Source organism: Semicossyphus pulcher, unplaced genomic scaffold, assembly GCF_022749685.1.
Source record: "Semicossyphus pulcher isolate SPU_LCO1_2020_fin unplaced genomic scaffold, fSemPul1.0.p SCAF_3, whole genome shotgun sequence".
Classification (NCBI taxonomy): Eukaryota; Metazoa; Chordata; class Actinopteri; order Labriformes; family Labridae; genus Semicossyphus; species Semicossyphus pulcher.
The window spans coordinates 31,175,190-31,194,355 of record NW_027211704.1 but is presented as its reverse complement, the minus strand read 5'-3'; the positions used below and the strand labels follow the sequence as shown (position 1 = coordinate 31,194,355).

General features: G+C 40.5%; 1 protein-coding gene across 1 annotated transcript in view; it reads left to right on the top strand.

Moving 5' to 3' along the window:
* LOC138606384 (bis(5'-adenosyl)-triphosphatase-like) overlaps nt 1–19,166 on the top strand; it is a 342,041-nt gene that overhangs the window by 279,543 nt on the left and 43,332 nt on the right. Inside the window, exon 6 of the mRNA XM_069678849.1 lies at nt 4,350–4,418. Within this exon, the coding sequence (XP_069534950.1) occupies nt 4,350–4,418 (69 nt within the window). The remainder of the gene's footprint in view (nt 1–4,349; nt 4,419–19,166) is intronic.

Below are 19,166 nucleotides of genomic sequence, written 5' to 3'. Positions count from 1 at the left end.
CTTGTTGGGGACATTCATTTTTTGTTTGGGTGTTTTCATTGGATGAAAGATATATAGGATATTATGAGCCTTATTCAGTGCTTTTCTTTGCCTATGTAGGCTGAAGCATTTTGAATTGCCTCTCTGTGTGAAATGTGCTTCATAAATAAGGCTGCCTGTGCTTGCATTATCCTTTATGGTGAAGTGCAAGCAGCTCTTCCAGGAACTATGAAACTATTACAGGTTGTATAAAAACATACGTTTGATTTTTGCTTATTGTGATTTCATTTAATGGAGTATTTTCAAATGCTTCATATCCCTAGAATCTGTAATAAAGAGTTGATAAACCATAATCATTAAAAGTACTGAGAGCATTGAAACGGTGGCATAAATAATTAAGTGAAACATATCGATCCAAAACTATTTTGGATGAAGAAACATGAACAAAATATTTAGTAAAACTCTGTGACTTGGTTAATATATAACTATGTTGTACCCATTTTTACGAGCAAAGTGTTTTGATTAATTTGCAATGAAACTGTGCCAGCATTGTATCCTCGGATGATTGCAGTATCTATATGTTATGAAAGCTTTAATTTATGCTCTTGGTTTTATGATTTTTAAATTTTAAATTTTAATTAATTTGAATAGGACGGCTGAAGAGAGACAGGGAATATTGGGAGGAGAGAAAGGGGGAATGACATGCAGCAAAGGGCAGAGGGCATGATACCTGAGGACAGTAGCCTCTGTATATGAGGCCCCTGCTCTACAACCTGAACCAGAGCCCTGTTTTTTCATTTCTTTTTAAACAAGACTAAGCAACAATGTTCTGTGAGCAGACTGTCCCCTGCCAGCATTTTCAACATGTTTTCTTTATAGTGCTGTAGATATTGTGCTTTTATATTTTAGATTGATTTAATTAGGATTATGAACATAACCATCTCCTGCTGGCTGGCCATGTCTTTTACACTCCACTTTACAGAATGTTATGATCATTATCATCAAACACATAATGTGATGACTCAAAAGATCTTGCAAAAAAAGAATTGAAAAAATGAGCTATTAGTTCTATTTTAGATCGATTAACAGCAGGATTATGCTAAATACCCTCTCCTGCTGTCGCCTGTTGGGGGTCCATTTTCACAGGGTTAAGTAGGGAGACATGAAGAGACCATTTGCTGTGTGCCCCTCGCTGTGCATGTGGGCATTTAACTGTGTGGAACCCACCACAAACAAACACACACACTGCTGCGTCAGGCCACTCTAATTTCCCATAACAGCCATACCACCCTCCCAGTTCCAGGAGTGCTCACACTCACACACACATGCAGACACACACACACACACACACACACACACACTGTGTCCAGTGGCCACCGCCTCATTCACTCAGCACTCATTTACAAAGCCTCTGTGATAAATAGCTCTCCTGCCATGATGTGTTATTTTTTTCTGCTTCAGAAGTTTTCCTCAAGGTAGGCAGATTTAATAATGCAGACATTATGTAAATGACCTCATTAAATAGAAAATGCACAGTGAAAAAGCAGACGCCTCCAAACATGCTATCTTGTTTGTAGCATTTATAAACATTCATTCAGCCTGCCTCCACAGTTTATCACAGAGTAGAAATGAAAAATGAATAAAAGCCCCACAATTAGGTTATTATGCCCTTGATGATACATACACACAAACAGACACACACACCTCAGGACAAGGCCGAGGATTACATAGGGGATTTATAGCACAATACACAGGGCTGAAGCATCTGTAGCTAACGGACAAAATATGTAAATAAACAGGATCAGAGCGCAGAGTAGGACCGACATCACTGTTAACCTTAACAACACAATGTTCCACTTGAAGGTTAGATTAAGCACTTCAATCCTCAAGTAAAACAAGGACACATGCCTAAAACATCAACAACAAAGAACAACGTCACCTCCATCTGGTCTCCTTGGATTACTAGAGGAAAAAAGCAGAGAGCTATTGTGAGACAGCTGCAGCCATTTAGATCAAATCAAGGTAGGAAGAATATTATCACCCAAACCCCAGTAGCAGGGCTTGTAGTCTATGCAGTCAGTCCCAATGTCTGAAGCCAGACTCTTACCCCCCATCTAAATTGTCTAGAACTGTAAATTAAGGTTCCAAGGTCCTACTTGTTCCTAACTTAGAATGAGGCACCTAGCCCAGATTGAGATGGAACCCAGATGTACATCCTACTGGTCCTGAACGCTGCTGCAAATATCTTAGATTGGGTCCAGCTTGTCCCAAAGCCTGCAATGAGGATCTTACCTTGGCCTACGTTAACGAGGTCTCAAAGTTTCACGGCTCTGGACAGAAATGAGTTGTAAAGTATAACATACTGTCTCTAGCCTGTTTTCATTTTCTGTATGTCGACCAACAAGTCCTCAAAACTAATAATGACACGAGAAGCGTTTTCTATTTGCATTTTATGCCTTTTTAAAATATTTTGTTATATATGTTTGTAATTGTATGATGATATTACCCAACTTTCCTCTTTTGAACCCTTTCATAATTACAACAGCTGCTTGAATCTCTCGTAATTTGAACATGTTGACTGATGAAAGGACAACAGCATCTTGGCTGACAAGGTGTATCTCTGTGTGCGTCTAACATGCACCTGAAATAGTTGCTGCCATAAAGCTGTGTTAGGACCAAAAGCAAAGCTACATCTTTAAGCACATTTGTCTTAAGTCATTCTTTTCCATTGCTGCCCCCTGGAACTCTCTCCCCCAACACCTGTCTGTCAAAACCGCACTCAAAACCCACCTATTTAAATCTGCTTTGAATCCATGCTCTGTTATTATTTCATTTTAACTTCTCTTACCTTTATACATATTTTCATTAAATGTGAGTCTTGTACTTTGATTGTTTGTCATTGTATATGCTCTTAATGTAGGCTGCGCGGTGCTTCAGTGGTTAGCGCTGTTGCCTCACAGCTAGAAGGTCACTGGTTCAAACCCAGTTTTGGACATAGTTGGCCTTTCTGTGTGGAGTTTGCATGTTTCCCCCCGTGGGTTCTTTCCGGGCTCCCCGGCTTCCTCCCACAGTCCAAAGACATGCTCCTTAGGTTCATTGGCGACTCTAAATTGCCCATAGGTGTGTGAAAGTTTGTCTGTCTCTGTGTGTCAGTCCTGGGATTGACTGACGACCAGTCCAGGGTGCCCGTCTTTCGCCCAATGACAGCTAGGATAGCCTCTAGCCCCCCCGCAACCCTGAACCGGATAAGCAGTATGGATAATGGATGGATGTTCTTAATGTCTTTGCTATTGTTGCTTCTGTTCTTTCTTTCATGTAAAGTGCCTTTGAGTACCTTTTAAAGCGCTATATAAATAAAATGTATTATTATTATTATTATTATTTGCCAAGACTGTGTGCATGAACAACTTTCAGAATGCTTCCCTTGTGAATAAAATTTGGATTGAGCATCTCTGATGCTCAGGACACACACCATTAAGTGAACTTCTCACTCAAGGTGGAAAAAAAATCCACTGGCGTTAAAATGCAAGTGGATCAAAACTACGAAGGACTTTTGCATCCCCCAGCATTAATGTGAGCGAGACACTGACTTTGCTTTTGGTCTGAACACATCTGAAGTAACACCTCGAGATCTAGGAGTAGGGGCAGAGCAGAAACTAGACCTTAATACCCCTTTAAATTATTCATATTATTTATACGGATTATATTGATATATTTTCCTAAACTTCAATACTTCAATACTTTTATGTCTATTGTTTCAGAATCAGAATGAGCTTTAACAGCATGTTACAAAACAAATTGTGTTTATTCAAGATCTTCATCGTCTTTCTTTGTAACTGTAACTGTACACTTTAAGGCCCTATTAAAGATGCTGATACGGTTTGGAAGACATGCAAATGTCTATCAGAAACAGTTTGTTGTCTCCGCTTTAGTGAGTTTTTGCCGTTTGTTTTTTGCTAAGTGAGTTTTGTCAGGTGAAGAAGTTTCTTAGGGACATTAGCGTTATCATCCATGCAGAGAAGGAAATCAAGTTAACCGTACACACGGCCAAGTTTGTGACAGCAGGGGAGCTGACACCAGAAAGGGGGGCCGAAAAAGTCAATTATATCCTTGAAAGCATAAAAATAAGGAGTCTCTGCGGCGTGCAGGTACACGCTCGTTGAAATGCTCGGTCACCCTCCTGTGATTTGTGGCACAGCAGTCACACTCGGCTCCGGCTTCTCCAACGTACTGTGAAGTAATGAAGACTCTCTATGGAAACCGTCTCCGTCACATCAGTCTGACAGAAAGCTCCCAGGTGAAAAAGTAGCTGTTTCTCTAGACAGAGCACCACATCTAAACCGTCGCCTTCTCTTGTTTGTTGCTTCCAGCATGTCCACGTCCATGTGCTGCCCAGGAAGGCCGGAGACTTTGAGCGGAATGACAGCGTCTATGATGAGGTAAGATGGCAGACCTATCTGCTTCAAAATGTGTGTAAATGCAAAAGCATCCAAATCTGTATCTGTTGTACCCTGCTCTGGCTGGAACACTCATCACTGTCACATAATGAAATAGAGTAGATGAACACAAAGCATGTGAGTAGCATGAGAAAGTAGAGAACACAAGCTGAAGGATTTTGGATGCAGCGCAGAGCGAATTCTCTTCTTCTTCATCCAATTTTGCATCTGTAAAATCCCACAATGGGCTCAAAGCAATCCTGACCCAGACTAAAAGTTGCTCAGGATCAAACTAGACACATTTGTCAAGACCATATTTGATTTGCAAATGAGTCTAATTAGTGATTAAGCTCAAATTAAAATACGATGTTTGTATTTCCTTTGTTTTTGGAGCAGGAGTGAGTGATATTGAGCAGAGGAAAGAAATAGTTCTGTGAGCGAGAAAAGGGAATTCTAACCACTCCGCTCCGCTCAGAATGATGATCTCAAAGACGTTCTGCCACTGGAGATATGGAAAAATCTCTTTTTGACAGTGAACATGTCTATCCATCTTTGTGCACGGCTATAAAACCCACTGGTCCACATTCATTTGCCTTCTTTTATGACTGAATAAAGAAACTAAAAAACCTGTATGTTGATAGGTTTTTTCGTGTCTTTATTCTTCAAGCAAGGCTTTGTAACCCATAGAGAGTGAAGCAGTCTCCCTGTTGAGAATAAAAGTGTTCACATGGAATAAAATGCACTTTTGATCAGTTCCAACGGCTGATTTACAGCTACAGTCGTGGTCTCATACAACCATTCAGGCTATCTGTGAAGGTTCTCAGTCATCCAGGTCATGGTAATTCGAAGCTGATTCCAAAAGGCAACTGGACTTGGTTGAAGTTCTTGAAGGTGTTTCCCCTCTCATCCGAAAGGCTTCTTCAGTTCTAAACTGACTGGTGGACGGAGCTAGAAATATAAGCCTCTGTAGGTCATTAGTATGCTAATAGATGTGTAATCAAGGGTGAGTTGTTAGCCTGGGCTGATAACGTAATAGCACCGAGAGTCGTTAGCACCCTGTGGTGTTGGTGGGTCTTTGGGCTCACATGATCCTGAGTCAGGCTGTTCTCATCCACCGTTTGTACTTACTGTATAGCTCAGAAAACTATAGCACTACATTTTGTATGTAACTGACGTTATCAAGAGACAATCTGGACCCATCAGCAGCAGTATTAGAAGCTGGGACTAAATGCTCAAGCTGCTAAGCATTAGAGAAGTCAGGTGACCGTTACATTCCTCTTTGGGTTCAATTATGTTTGATGGATGAGTCAGACAATACTGACCTTTCAACTAAAAGACCAAGGTTCCAAAAGTCCTGTATGAAACAAAAAGTCAATGCTGATTTATTATTTTAACTCACGACATGAAGTCTTTGCCACTGAACCGAGATGCTTAAACCTAAGCAAACAGACTGTGTAACGTTATCCACGTGTTAGAAGGTAAAAAAAAACCTTTTGAAAAAAAACCACACTCTTGAAATAGACTCCTCGATCCCGTCAGACGGCACGAGTCCTCACCCACAGGAAGCGTGTCCGGACCGCAGCACAGCAGAGCGCTGGCCCAAGCAGCTGGATTCGTGAGATCACAAGATTGCGCGAGAATTGCGAAATCACGCGAGCATCAATGTTAAACAGAGCAACACACAAACAACAGTTCAGCTTGCACCTCTGAGGTTGATTATCTGCTCATTTGGATATCGTTGATTTTTGTGCTTCTACCATGGTTGAGTACACTACTTAATTAAAAGTGTTCTTTTTTCAAGATTTCACTGTGTTGTTGTTATGAAAGCGGAAAAAAACGGGAGTCTGTACCGGTCTGTACATGGTGTTTTATTTTGAAATGACCGGATGCTCTATGCTGCTTTCGTGTGTGACTTCCTGTTTGGAACAATCTGCTCTGTTCAGCTTGACACGTGCTTGAAGCAGCCTCCGTCAAAAATAGACTCGGCGCGTATCTTTAGCCAGAGACGGACCGCGGTGTGCGCTGTGAAATCATGAGCATTGACTTAAATGGATGCGATTGACTACAGAGGTCGCGGCGCACAGGGAATGTGCCGGACATGGACAATGGACATAGTCATATGGTAATGCACCAAAAGTTGTAGATACTGCCTTAACATATCAAACGAATGGTTGTATGAGGACATGTTGAAGCAGTAGCTTATGGTTGCTAATTCAACTGCTGACTTTATGATTCTCCTTCAACAATTAGCTTTTAGCCTGTCAGTTTCAATGCTTGTTGAACTGAGTTTGCGTTGCTTGAACATTAATCCGCACACTCTTTGATTTCAAAGTGGATGGGGGGTCTTTGCTTCTTTTCCCGGCTGATGGCACTCTCGGCAGTTGTTTCATTCAGCTTCCCCCCCTTTCTGGAAATAAATAGTTTTTAAACACCAGCGGTGGGATGGTGGATTCCAGCACTGCATAACTGGCATTGTTCTCTGAGAGGGAGACTCCTGTGTGTGTTATTGCATGAATTTGAAAACACAATTCACTGCTAATGAACTGATTCACCTGTGGCTCCTAATAACTTTAATTAAACATCTGAGAGATGAGTTTGAACAAATATCAGAGGGCTCTACAGCCCCCAGGAGACAGAATCTCCAAACCAATGAACCACAACACTTCAATAAGAAAATAATGAACATGCCTTTCAGGCTGTTTTAAATTTCACTGTGACATTTTGAATTTGTAACAAGAGAGTCTGTAGCAAATGAATATCAATAACTGGTGAGTGTTTGATATGAATATTCTAATAACCACGTCTAATAAAAAGAACTTCAGTACACTTCCTCGTGGTGCCTGAGGGGAGAAATGAAACGTGCGGTTCCACAGCAGAGTCCCAGCAGCAAAATATAAATAGGTTTGTTTTTAATTTGCATGCGATCACAAGGGTTATTGTGAGAGCAGAGGCACCACCACCATTTATATTTTCCATGTCACACACAGAAAATGAGAGCATTTTTCTCTGAGGTGTTTTTCTTAGCACTGAATAATCACCCCGCGTTTGCGCCCCTCATACCTTACCTCTTTTAAGTGTTTTATAGGCCAGATTTAACACATTTATTTGTTCATAAAGACTATTTAAGAGGCAATAGAGCAGGTGGAGCCCTTTTCTCTCACCATTGTAAAAAAGGGAGGAAACACTGCTGACTGCTTATTGTTTCTGTTAAACATGCATCAGTGTTTAAGCGGCACTGGTGGGTTACATTATCTGACGATGTTGTAAAGGCCAACATGAGGCACCTGTTCGTTTTTTTAATCTCTAACACATCTATCATATCACTTTCATTTAAAAATGGGTGACAAAATGAATACTTAATAAAGGAATATAAATATATTATCAAGGAGGACCATTAAATGATCTGATTAGAAGGAAAATGGTTTAAATCATACTTTATTAACTCAGTGTGTCACCACCATTTGTTTGCAAGTTGTTGGACTATGAAGGCTACAAAGTCATGACTCCATTCCCAAGTCAAGAGAGGCAATTTCCAAATAAATTCCAACTTCTGTTCTGTTGTGAACACTTCGGAAATAGTGTTTTTTTTTCTTTTTTAATTTATTTAATTAGGACAGTGCACATTATTCAACCGATCAGCAATACGTTTCAGCGTAAATATGCCCCACAGGGCAGTCCACAAGACAGCACACAGAAAAGAGAAAAAAAAACTGTTTTGCATTACAAATAACAGACCGACAATAAGCTGGTTAAAATCCAAGCCCACAGGAACGGGCATCAGCAGAGGAAAGAGATGCATGTGTACATGACTGGCTTGTTTTTAAGCCATGTTTGAGGTCTTTATTTAAAGTAATAATCTCAAAGATTTTCATTTAAATAAATGCCTGTTAAGTCACTATCTATCGCCACATGAGTTAACACAATGGTGATTGAGCCTATGGCCCACTGATGAAAGCCTTTGCATTTGCAGTATTACAGACTGGGTGTCTGTGACGACTTTCAGAGAAAAAATCACAAGCGGCGCCCAGTTAGTGACGTGTTTTCCATCAGCCAGCAGTGGTTGGTCTGCCAGAGAGGGTAGGCGGAGCTAAGCGGCTGCTTTTCCGGTCTCTGCAAGTGTTGCGAGTAAACAGTAATCTACTATGGCTGAACAAAGATATAATACAACTTCAAAAATAAGTAAAAATCCAAAGAAAAAGAAACAAACTCGACGCTCAGATGAAGGAAAACAGTCTGAAAAGGAAAGCGACCGTCAGCAAGGAAAATCAAGAGTAACAACCGGCGCCAACCGTGGACGTCTTTTATTGCCATAAGGTGCCGCCAAATAGAACAAAACTGAGAACTTTGAGATTATCACTTTAAGGTTAAGTAGTTGTCACAGTCTCTGATATGTGCTGGTGTGTGCCTCTAACAGACACCACCATTTTACTGAAATTAGTTCTACTCATAGCTACATTATAGTCTTCTGTAGTCTGTGCTCTGGTATTTATAGTATTATTGTTTATTTATTGGTGGGGGGGTAAGGCCATTTAAATGTTTAAAAACAAGACAAACATCTGTGAACGTTTGGTAACTGTCAACAGTATACTTACTGTACTTTCTTATGATAGTGCAATAATGATAATGAGGTTTCAAAATGTTGACTGTCCTCTAAAAGAGAGACTTGATGGGTTTTAACATGCTGGCTGTTGTATGTGACCAGGTTGTAAAGCATTATATTATGTGAGAAAATATCATTGCCTGCAAATAAGCTTTTGCTGACGGTGAGGATATAGTCTTATATGACGGAAATTTGCCAGGTTAAACTTAATATATTTCAGTCTAAATAGACGAGAACTCTGTCTTATATTTAGTTGAGTTAACTTACATTATCCCAAATGTTTTCAACAATGAGCCCAGAGATCTGTAAACCTATTCAAGCTAAACGTGCTTCCTCATTTGGTCGTCTGTCTTCTGTAAATCAGAAGAATCAAAAAGAAAAAGATTTGTTTCTCCTCCGCCATTGTCGTTGACTAAGTTGATATAGGAAGTCCCGCCCCTTCTTGATTTTGATTAGTCGGTGAGGAGCAGTGACATTGACGAGCGGGGATGGGTTCCAAAAGTTGAACTATCTTCAACTGGCGACGCTGAAAACACTAAACTGCAATGATTTTTTATACTTTAGAAAATAGTCACTGCCAGCGCTAGAAACACCGTTAGTGGACACAGGCCCTAACTGTCAGTAGCTAAACAGTGATCAGAAAAAACATCTAAATGAATATATAAGAGAAACTCAGTGGTTTGTATGACTCCAGTCTGGTGTTGTAAAATGATGCTGTTGAAATCGGTTTGTCAAAATAAGCAAATATGATATGGAGGATGTGTTGAGTTTGCATGAACAGCATTCAGCATTTATAGGCAATAAAACAGGAACATATCAGGAAATAGGGAGGCCTCTCATGAACCTGTTTCCCGTAAAGGCCTTTCCCTGCCCTTCAGGCATGATGGCGCTATTTGAGCATTTACAGCTATAATATGTGGTTGCTTATAGTCCATCACCACTGTAAAGCCCCTGTCCTGCTTTGAGTAATTACAGTTTTGATCAATTCAAACAGAATCTGTGAGTCTTTCCAAGACACTTTCAGGAGGTCACTTATAATAAGTGGATCTTACAACAGTGGATCGAAATTACAGTGTAATAAAGTCAAATACTCTTGTCCCAATATACTTGAATGAAAGTCAATAACAAAGTGAGGTTCAGAATCAGCTCCTCGCAGTGTGACTGGTAAAAAGCAATTTATTACTTCCGGCCCCGCTGCCAGGCGAGGAAGTCCACTGCTTTATCAGATGCAGATAGCGCATGACAGTGAAGCCACAGTGAGCGGGCTGTTTATCGCTGTAAAGAGAAGGGATAGGACTCGGGAGTGCAGTTGTATTGTCATTTTATTTAGATGAAGTGAAGCGCAGGGGGCCTGGGCTGCTCGGTGGATCCTATGGGCTGACAGCAGCTCTGTGATAGAGAACAGAGTCAGCAGCAGCTAAACACTGCTGTAGCTATCTTTTTCTGTGTACGCTCCGTCTCCCTGTCTCTTCCTCTGTCTCCCTCTGTCTCTCTATTGGTATCTCTGTCTCTCTCTGATATACCACATGACACATTCAATTTTCTTTACAGTGTCACCTTGCCCAAAAAGAGCTGTCACAGTGCATCATACTCGCTGTGCAAGCCTTGTTTGTGCCTTCCCTTTGTTCCCAGTATTTCTTACTCTTTGCCTTTGGTTTATTAATTTAGTCCTTTGAAACCTGAAGCAGAAGAGACGATGTTCATTGCCCTATTTCAGTCTGTCTGTGTTCCAGCTGATTATACATAGCTTGTCAATTTTCAGAGGACCATGAGCCTTTTTGAAATTTATAAATCTGACTTCATATGGCTGCAGGCGTTCAGTGTACAGTATACAGTTCATGTTGATTAATAAAGTATAGACAAATAGGAATATTGACTTAAAGTCTCATGCGGGGTACAGATGTAGATCACTCTATTATTTTTACAGATGATTTTGCTTTTCAAGGACTTTACCCAAAGTCTGTCCAGAGGGTGGCACGAGAGGAAAGGTCATGGGGTCACTTTAATCAAGAGAAATAAATGGTTAATTGCTACATTTTTATATCGATCATTGGAAGTGCTTCACAAGGTTTTGCTGCTCGTTCATCTATTTACTCATAACAAGCTACCAATCAGGTTACCGGCCAGACTATGGGCACCATTAGGAGTTCAATGATTTCCTCAAGATGTGTACAAAAAGGGGTGGTGTACTAGACATAATACACAATGATTTAATACCAAATAGCCTTAATAGCAGAACAACCTCAAGGTCCCTTGAGATTAACAACTAGACTAGGTCAAAACCTAGTATGTGGCTGACCGCATCAGGTCAATGTGCGCTTTTGTGGGCAATGTGTTACAAGGACTATTGTTATGAGGCCGATGACAACGTGTTTCAAAGCAGGTGTGCGCTGCGGATATAGGTGAGGACAGCAGACGAGCAGCGGAAGAGCAGCCCCGCCTACTCCCCGAACAACGTATCCAGAGCCGTATAGACAGAGAGTCGCGTCAGTGGAGGTCCGATATGCTCCATGATCCGCCACTGCGATGTCGCAACTCTCTCTCTCTACAGCTCTGAAAGTACCGTCACTCACTCAGTCAGTCAGCCCAAAAAAGTGGGTTGCAGAGCTGTTTGCAGTGGGGCGCAGATGTGTGCTTGAAAAAAAAAAAAAGCAAAAAGTCTGTGCTGCGAAGGAAATGGGTTTCCTACGACATGCGTGCAATAGTCGCGTAGTTTATTCTCCCTCCATGTATCCACTGATTGGGTAATCCCAGCTACAGTTACATTTACTTTCTTAAAACTGCCACCTGCTGGTCATTTTGCTTGACTATTATACTGCTGTGTTTTGTGATGTTAACATACTGTGATATTTTGTTCAATCTCAGGTCCAAACTGCGCCTTTTTGCATTAAAGAAATTTAAGTGGTTGAGACAGTGGTTGCAATTTGTCATTAAGGAGGTGGTGGTGGGTGCTGAGGCTAGACTAGTTGAGAACCACTGACCTAAATAAAAGGTAATCATTCTCTAGGTGACCATAAATATGCATATAAAAATAGATTTCTATCTGGCCAGTAATTTTGGACTTTGAAAGAGTGGACAGGGCATTGTCAATACAATTCTTATAAGTCCATTTCTGGCATGTAACCAGAATGTATTTATTATAGCCATCTGTCTGATCATTGACAAATCTAAGATGGCCTGAAATTTCTCACAGCAGCTCACACCTCACAACTTTTATCTGCTGTGGAATACTTTCTGACCCACAGGTACCTGGAAAGTCTAATTTTGACATAATATTTCCTCAAAAGTATAATTCTCCATTCATGATGGGGGGAGGAGCATTACTGCTCATCTGCTGTCCTGGGGTGTTGATTTGATTTCTGAGCTAAAGCATGTTCAGCTCATGTTGATTTTGTCTCAGTGTATACAGTATATTGTGTATTATTAATCCCCCAGACCCAATTATAATCATTTTAGCACTACTGAAAATATAATCCATGAGCAGATGAAGAGTGTGACCTTCAGAAAGGTCACATTGCATCAACAGTAAATACAGAAAATCTGAACCCCGTATGGTGAGAAGCTAAGAAAAAGACAACTTTGTCTACAAATCAAGAAGTTTAGTGAAAAAAGTGTTGCTTATATGATGACCATGTGTTAGTGATAAAAATACAAAAGGAATAAGCTTTCTTGTTCTTTGCTGCAAAGCTGGCAGCTTTCAGTGAAGACTTATTTAGCGCGCTGATGAGAGCATAATGTGAGAGCCTTGCAGTTATCTACAAATAATGTAAGATCTCAGAGTAGATTATTCCTTTGGGCTTTTCTCCACTGCATCTTATATGTAGCATTCATCATTCACCGGCCCAGTTAGGTTTTATGGTGTGACAAAGACAATATTCACAGGCTGCCAGAAAATGCGCCAAAGAACATTGCATACGTGTGTGTACGTGTACCAGAGACACAAATAGTGGCAGAAAAAGTCTATATTATTAACTCCTTCAATCATTCTTCACCATACCCCAGCAATTTAAAATGCTGTGTGCTCACAGTGAAATGACTCATCCTAAAGGTCGCTAAGGATGGACGTCAAAACATAATTAGAGGTGAACGCAAAGAACACCATTGTGCCGACAGACGCAGTGTTTCTAGGACAAAACGAAAGAATTAAAGCCCACTGAGTTCAATAAGGGATAAAAAAAATACTCTTCTAATATTTGTGTGGATGTGTGATTGCTTGTAACACATCAAACACAAAAACTCAATGGCTTTCAAAGTGTGTAGATCAGGCAAAAGTAAAATAGTTCTCTGAAAACTCATTGTTGTGTGTGAAATCATGCTTTATACAAAGAAAACATGATTTTAGAAGTCACCAGAGTTCAGAGTCCACAAAAGAAAATGGCTTAAAGGCTTGAAGTTATTTTGTGCTGAAAACAAAGGGAAAAGTTTTTAATAGCAGTTCAGTGCTGAGCAACATGAGAGATACGGCCTTGCGTGCCACAGAGTTTTCCAAAGCAGGGAAGTTAAACTGTGCTCGTCCTGCCAGGCATTGTTGCACTGCTACACTGAATCACAGAACACACAATATGCTCCGCTGCTGAATGTGTTGAGATAATGTAATGACCTACAGTGGCCTTGACTTGTTGAGTCGATGGTGTGAAAGTCTTCAGGACATATTTACCTGTGTAACACTTTTCCCTTCCACCTTATCTGAAATCCCTCCTGTGCTGAAAGCATAACACAAAACAGAAAGGTCAATGGATTTCCAACACTCTAAGTGTTTTGACCTTTTGATCAACTGCAGGAAGAAAGACGCTAGTAGCCACCGGTCTAAGAACTCTGATCTCTGTCATTGTTGTATTGTTGGAAGAGCTGCGGTTCTTTGACCTGAGGCTCATTTGCATTTTTGGGAAACAGTATTCAAGAGTCACAAAGGCTTCAGAAGGCCACATGGTCAGTAGGATAGACTGTACACAGGATAACCCTGCTTTTATAGACACTGATTTATACCACATTATTCTACTTTTTTTCAAACTGTTGTATTACCAAATCTCTTTTATCTCATGTTTTAATATGATAGGTTAAGTTCGTACTGGCTGTGAAAGGATAACTTTGTCCAGTGTGTGGTTAAGTGAACAAAATCCATTGTCCTTTGGCTTTTGCAAAATTGCATTCTAAATTTCAGCCCGAGCAATATGAGGCTTCAGCTGTCTCAGTTAGCAAAATTAAGTGGGTATCTTCCAGGGTCACAATCACTTTCCCTCAACTGCAGCCCAATCATGGAAACAGCATCTGTTGGAATACAAAGAAAACGTTCTGAACTAAGAAGACAGTAGTTCTATGAGGAAAAAATGGGAACCCCCTTAATCGTTCTATATCATTACTACATTGTGTAGAGATCCCGTAAAACTAAAAGTGAGAGTTAAAAAATCAATATCAGAATATGTGCCAATTTGAATGAAGTCAAAATGAATTTTGGCAACCATCTGGCAGTTTTGTTAACAGATGCAGCAAGCAGAGATCCTGAATTTTGCTACAAATTAATGAAGTCCTACCCAAATCTGAGGGAAAATCAATTCATGCCTCTCCATTAAATTGGCATTGTGTGAAGTTGCGTCTGTTACTTTTATCTGCTAGCCAACAACAGAAAATAAAATACTAAGTGCTACTGTTTGGTGAAATTCTCTACCAACAAGTTAAAGAACCCAGAAACTTTTTGAAAGCATCCAAACCAAAACATGTTTGAGATTTTCATGTAAATAAATGTCTGTTAAGTCGTAATCTATCGCGGAATGAGGTATCACAATGGTGATTGAGCCTATAATGGCCCACTGATGAAAGCCTTTGCATTTGCAGTATTACAGACTGGGTGTCTGTAACGACCTTCGCAGAAAAAATCACATGCGGCGCCCAGTTAGTGACGCGTTTTCCACAATGACTGTGTATATAGATGGATGGCGCGTCTCCATCTGCTCCCATGGTATGGAAGTGATGCTATAATAGCCCCAGTGACAGGCGCTGCCATCTTGCAATGGTGACATCATTTGGAGCCAGAGACTGCACAGTGGAGGCGGCTGTGGCTCAGTGGTAGAGTCGGTCGTCTTTCAATCGGAAGGTCGGAGGTTCGATCCCCAGCTCCCTCAGGCTACATGTCGAAGTGTCCTTGGGCAAGACACTGAACCCCAAACTGCTCCTGGTGGCATAGCCTATGAATGTTATAACTGATTGACAGTTGGGCACTTTACGTCTGCCATCAGTGTATGAATGTGTGTGTGAATGGGTGAATGTGATATGTAGTGTAAAAGCAGCTTTGAGTGGTCGCAAAGACTAGAAAAGTGCTATATAAGTACAGTCCATTTCCCATTACCATTTAGAGATCTGCGGGTGAAGCCACTTCCACTAACCAAAACACACACTTAAATTACCGAAAAAACAGCAAAGATCCCGCACGCTGGCGTGTTTAACAGCAGAGCAGCTTCTTTGTGTTGGTCTGAGGTTAACGTTAACAGATATGGAAACTTCAATGACTGTAGTGATTGTTTTAGTTACGTTTCCATTTTTGCCGATCATCCTCCACTCTCTTAATACAGAACTGATTGGCTGCAGGAGCCGTATATGTCAACTGAGCTGTCAATCATTATTTTTACAGCATGAAATAACTAATTAGAAATAAACAGAAAAATTAACACTTGGACGTAAATCAGCATGATAAGAACTAACTATAATGACAGAAACCATGTTTGAGAAAAATGTATCAAGTGTGTATTTTGATTTTATAGTGTGACTCATGTCTCATCTGTTAACATGGAGGAGGCGGGCTTTATGACTTATACTGCAGCCAGTCAGCAGGTGGCACTCGAAATGTTTTGGCTTAACTTTTAGGGAGCTGTCATGTCGTCCATCTTTTTATACAGTCTATGGTTTTCCATCAGCCAGCAGTGGTTGGTCTGCCAGAGAGGGTAGGTGGAGCTAGGCGGCTGCTTTTCCGGTCCCTGCAAGTGTTGCGAGTAAACAGTAATCTACTATGGCTGAACAAACAAAGAAAAGATCGATGACTACAGATACAACTTCAAAAATAAGTGAAAATCCAAAGAAACAACAAAACTGAGATCTTAGAGATTACCACTTTAATTAGGAAAAATAGAGTAAACTGTGCCTTTAATATTACAAAGAATCATAACCTAATGTGTACAAAAATCTGGCCTTACTTTTTAGATTGTTGTTGTTTGTTTTAATTATGTAAATTTATGCTGTGGTTGATGTGGATTAATGTGAACATCATGGTGCATCCATCATAAGATATTTCATATTGGCAGTATAGTTTTGTTTAGTACTGACCTATTGAAAAACTTTAAATAGGTTATTACTTCCAGAAACAGCTGCTGTTGAAAGTTAATCCATTGCTGTTCACAGCCCCCTGCCACACAAGTGCAAATGAACCAGTCTAACCAATGAAAACCCTGATCAAGTGTCTGTTACTTCTATGAACATTTGAATGAAATTTTTAATCAAAATGCCGGTCTTTTGAAATGAAGTTACCACTTAAGCTCATTGGCTCCTCTTAAGCCTGTTACTGCCTTTATCAGCGTGACTTTCCGACTCATCTCGTCTCAGAGCTGTGATGAGATCTGATGGACATGATCTGGCCTCTAATGACCAAACATCTTTGTGTAGCCAGAGCCCTGCCGGGGCAACAAGCTGCTCATGTCATGGACCAGAGGTTATTTCAAACAGGAGAATTAATCAGTGGAGAGTGGTCTGGAGAGTCCATGCCCATTCCCCCTGTCTGCACTCAGCTTCCTGTGGGAGAACTGAGAACTCAATTACATTTGTGCCATTTTGTGATGGAGCAACACAATGTCAGCTCATGATTATATGGTATAATGATGTTGTTCCCTGTTGTCAGGTGTGAGGTGAGTGGGACTGTTTCTTTGCCTTTGCATTTAGTTTAGACACTTGCCATCATCCCTAAGTTGAAAATGTGAATATATGAACTAATGAACTGTTTACTCATTCAATTTAACCGTGTTACCACAGCTGTGGTAACTAACAATAGGTTAAAGTTGAGGAAAAATGGCGGTCATGCCTAAAAAAGAAATTCACAACTCATTAAATAGTCCACTGTATAATGAGTTTGCGTTTTTGTAGTGATACCTGAATGTTAAGTGGGAAATATTATCCTCTATATAACAGGTTCTCAACTGGTCTCGCCTCAGGACCCACCACCACCTCCTTTATTAAATTAAAATCTGTTCAGTTTTGACCTGAGATGGAATGAAACATCACAATATGTCAACAATAAGTACATAATAGTCAACCAAAATGGTGGCAGTGCAACATAAATGTAACTACTGTAGGGCTCATTACATTTCATGTGTAACTGTAGCTGGGATTACCCAATCAGTGGATTCAGGGAGTGTGAAAAAACTACTCTACTGCACGCACGTCAAAGGAAACCTGTCTTTCCAGGCACACATCCGCGGCCCACTAAAACAGCTCCACGAACCACCAGTTGAAAACCACAGCTCTATACAGTAGACTCAACGTATCCCAGAATGCATTGTGAAGAGCATTGTACAACTCATGGGCTAACCCAGTTCACCCTAACTGTGTTAATGACCCGAGCAGTGTCCAGAAGATGCTTTTTTAAAATTATTTTGCAGATGAGCTCACAATCCTCTACATTGAACTAGGTAGTAAGTTGGGAGAAGTGAATGACAGAATGATTTACGGACACAACAGTGGTTAAAGGACAGACAATGCAACATTTAAAACAAGAATGACCACAATTTTCTTAAGACAATTCAAAGGTTGAATTCATAAGAAATATGAAACACCTTTGCTCATCCCAAGACAATCACAATGCTACAGACTTCCTTTATTGGGTATAACCAGGATTTTATGGCAGTTTAAGTGAGCTACTGTCGATAAACTTAATATGATTTTGTAACTCTATGTACTTTGTCAGTTTGCTAGCTTTATGACTATTCTAAATATGACTATTCCCAGGCCATGAGGGATCCATCGGTGTTAACCTTTGTGGCACAACGTATCCCAAGATTCACTGCGTGCAAATTCAAACTAGATGGCGGACTCTCAAGTGACCAAGGAATACACTTTTAAATGGAGAGGTTTTCAGTTTTAACTCGATCGAATAGCTAGCGATACAAATTTGTTTCGTTAAAAAAATTAAAGAGGCCTTGAAACTTCAAATTGTCTTCATAATGATTGGTTAAGTTAGTCAGCTAGCTACCTGTTCTTACCTGCTAGGGGACAGGAGGGGCGATTTGGGACGCAAGGTTAGCTGGTGATGCAAACAGGAAATCCTCCGTAGTCTCATTCCAGTTCGGCCTTAGCAGTCTACGCAGGCTACGAATGACGCATCCTTTGTAGCCTGCATACTACCAAGGATGCAGCCCCTGAACTGAGAGACAACTATAGACTAATTTTATATATATATAAATGACAGGTAGGATGTGACCAGATCTTATGCTACTATGCTAGAGTTCCAGTGAAACACTCACAGGCCTGTCCATAATAAAGACCTTAAGGGCCCTGCTGATGGATGAAGTCCCTGCTACTCCCTGTGCTTGCAATCAATGTTGGATTGAGCATAGATTGGTAATGCAGAGTAGCATGACCATAATTTGTCGGATACTGGGGTTGATAGGAAATGATAAGTGTATCCTCCTCATAACATTGTCAGTGTACATGTTGCTGTAAGTGCTGCTTCTAATGCAGGGGTCAGGATTCTCTAAGGGTATACTTGTTTGCTACTCCTACAATCCTAGACGAGGTGGTGTCACTGACGTCCATCTAAAAAACAAAACATTGGCCAGTGAGCAGCTTTTTCGGTCACTTGAATCAAGGATTCTGGTCTTGAAAACACAGAACTACTATGAGCCGCTCTTCTATAAACTTTCATTTTATTTAATCTATAATTCTGATTATGACGGAGGAAAACAGACCTGCTGCTTATATTTTTGAAATTTGTAACAGTCTTATCTTTTTCCTGCTTTATATGTAGGACTGTGGCAGCAGGACTGCTATGAATCAGTTCTGACCCATATAGGCCTTCAGAATTTAATCACATCTGACCTGTTTTTTTATGCTTTCCTGTGCTCATTGTAAGGAAAGGTAATGAATCTGTCTGGCAATCAGATAAACACAATACT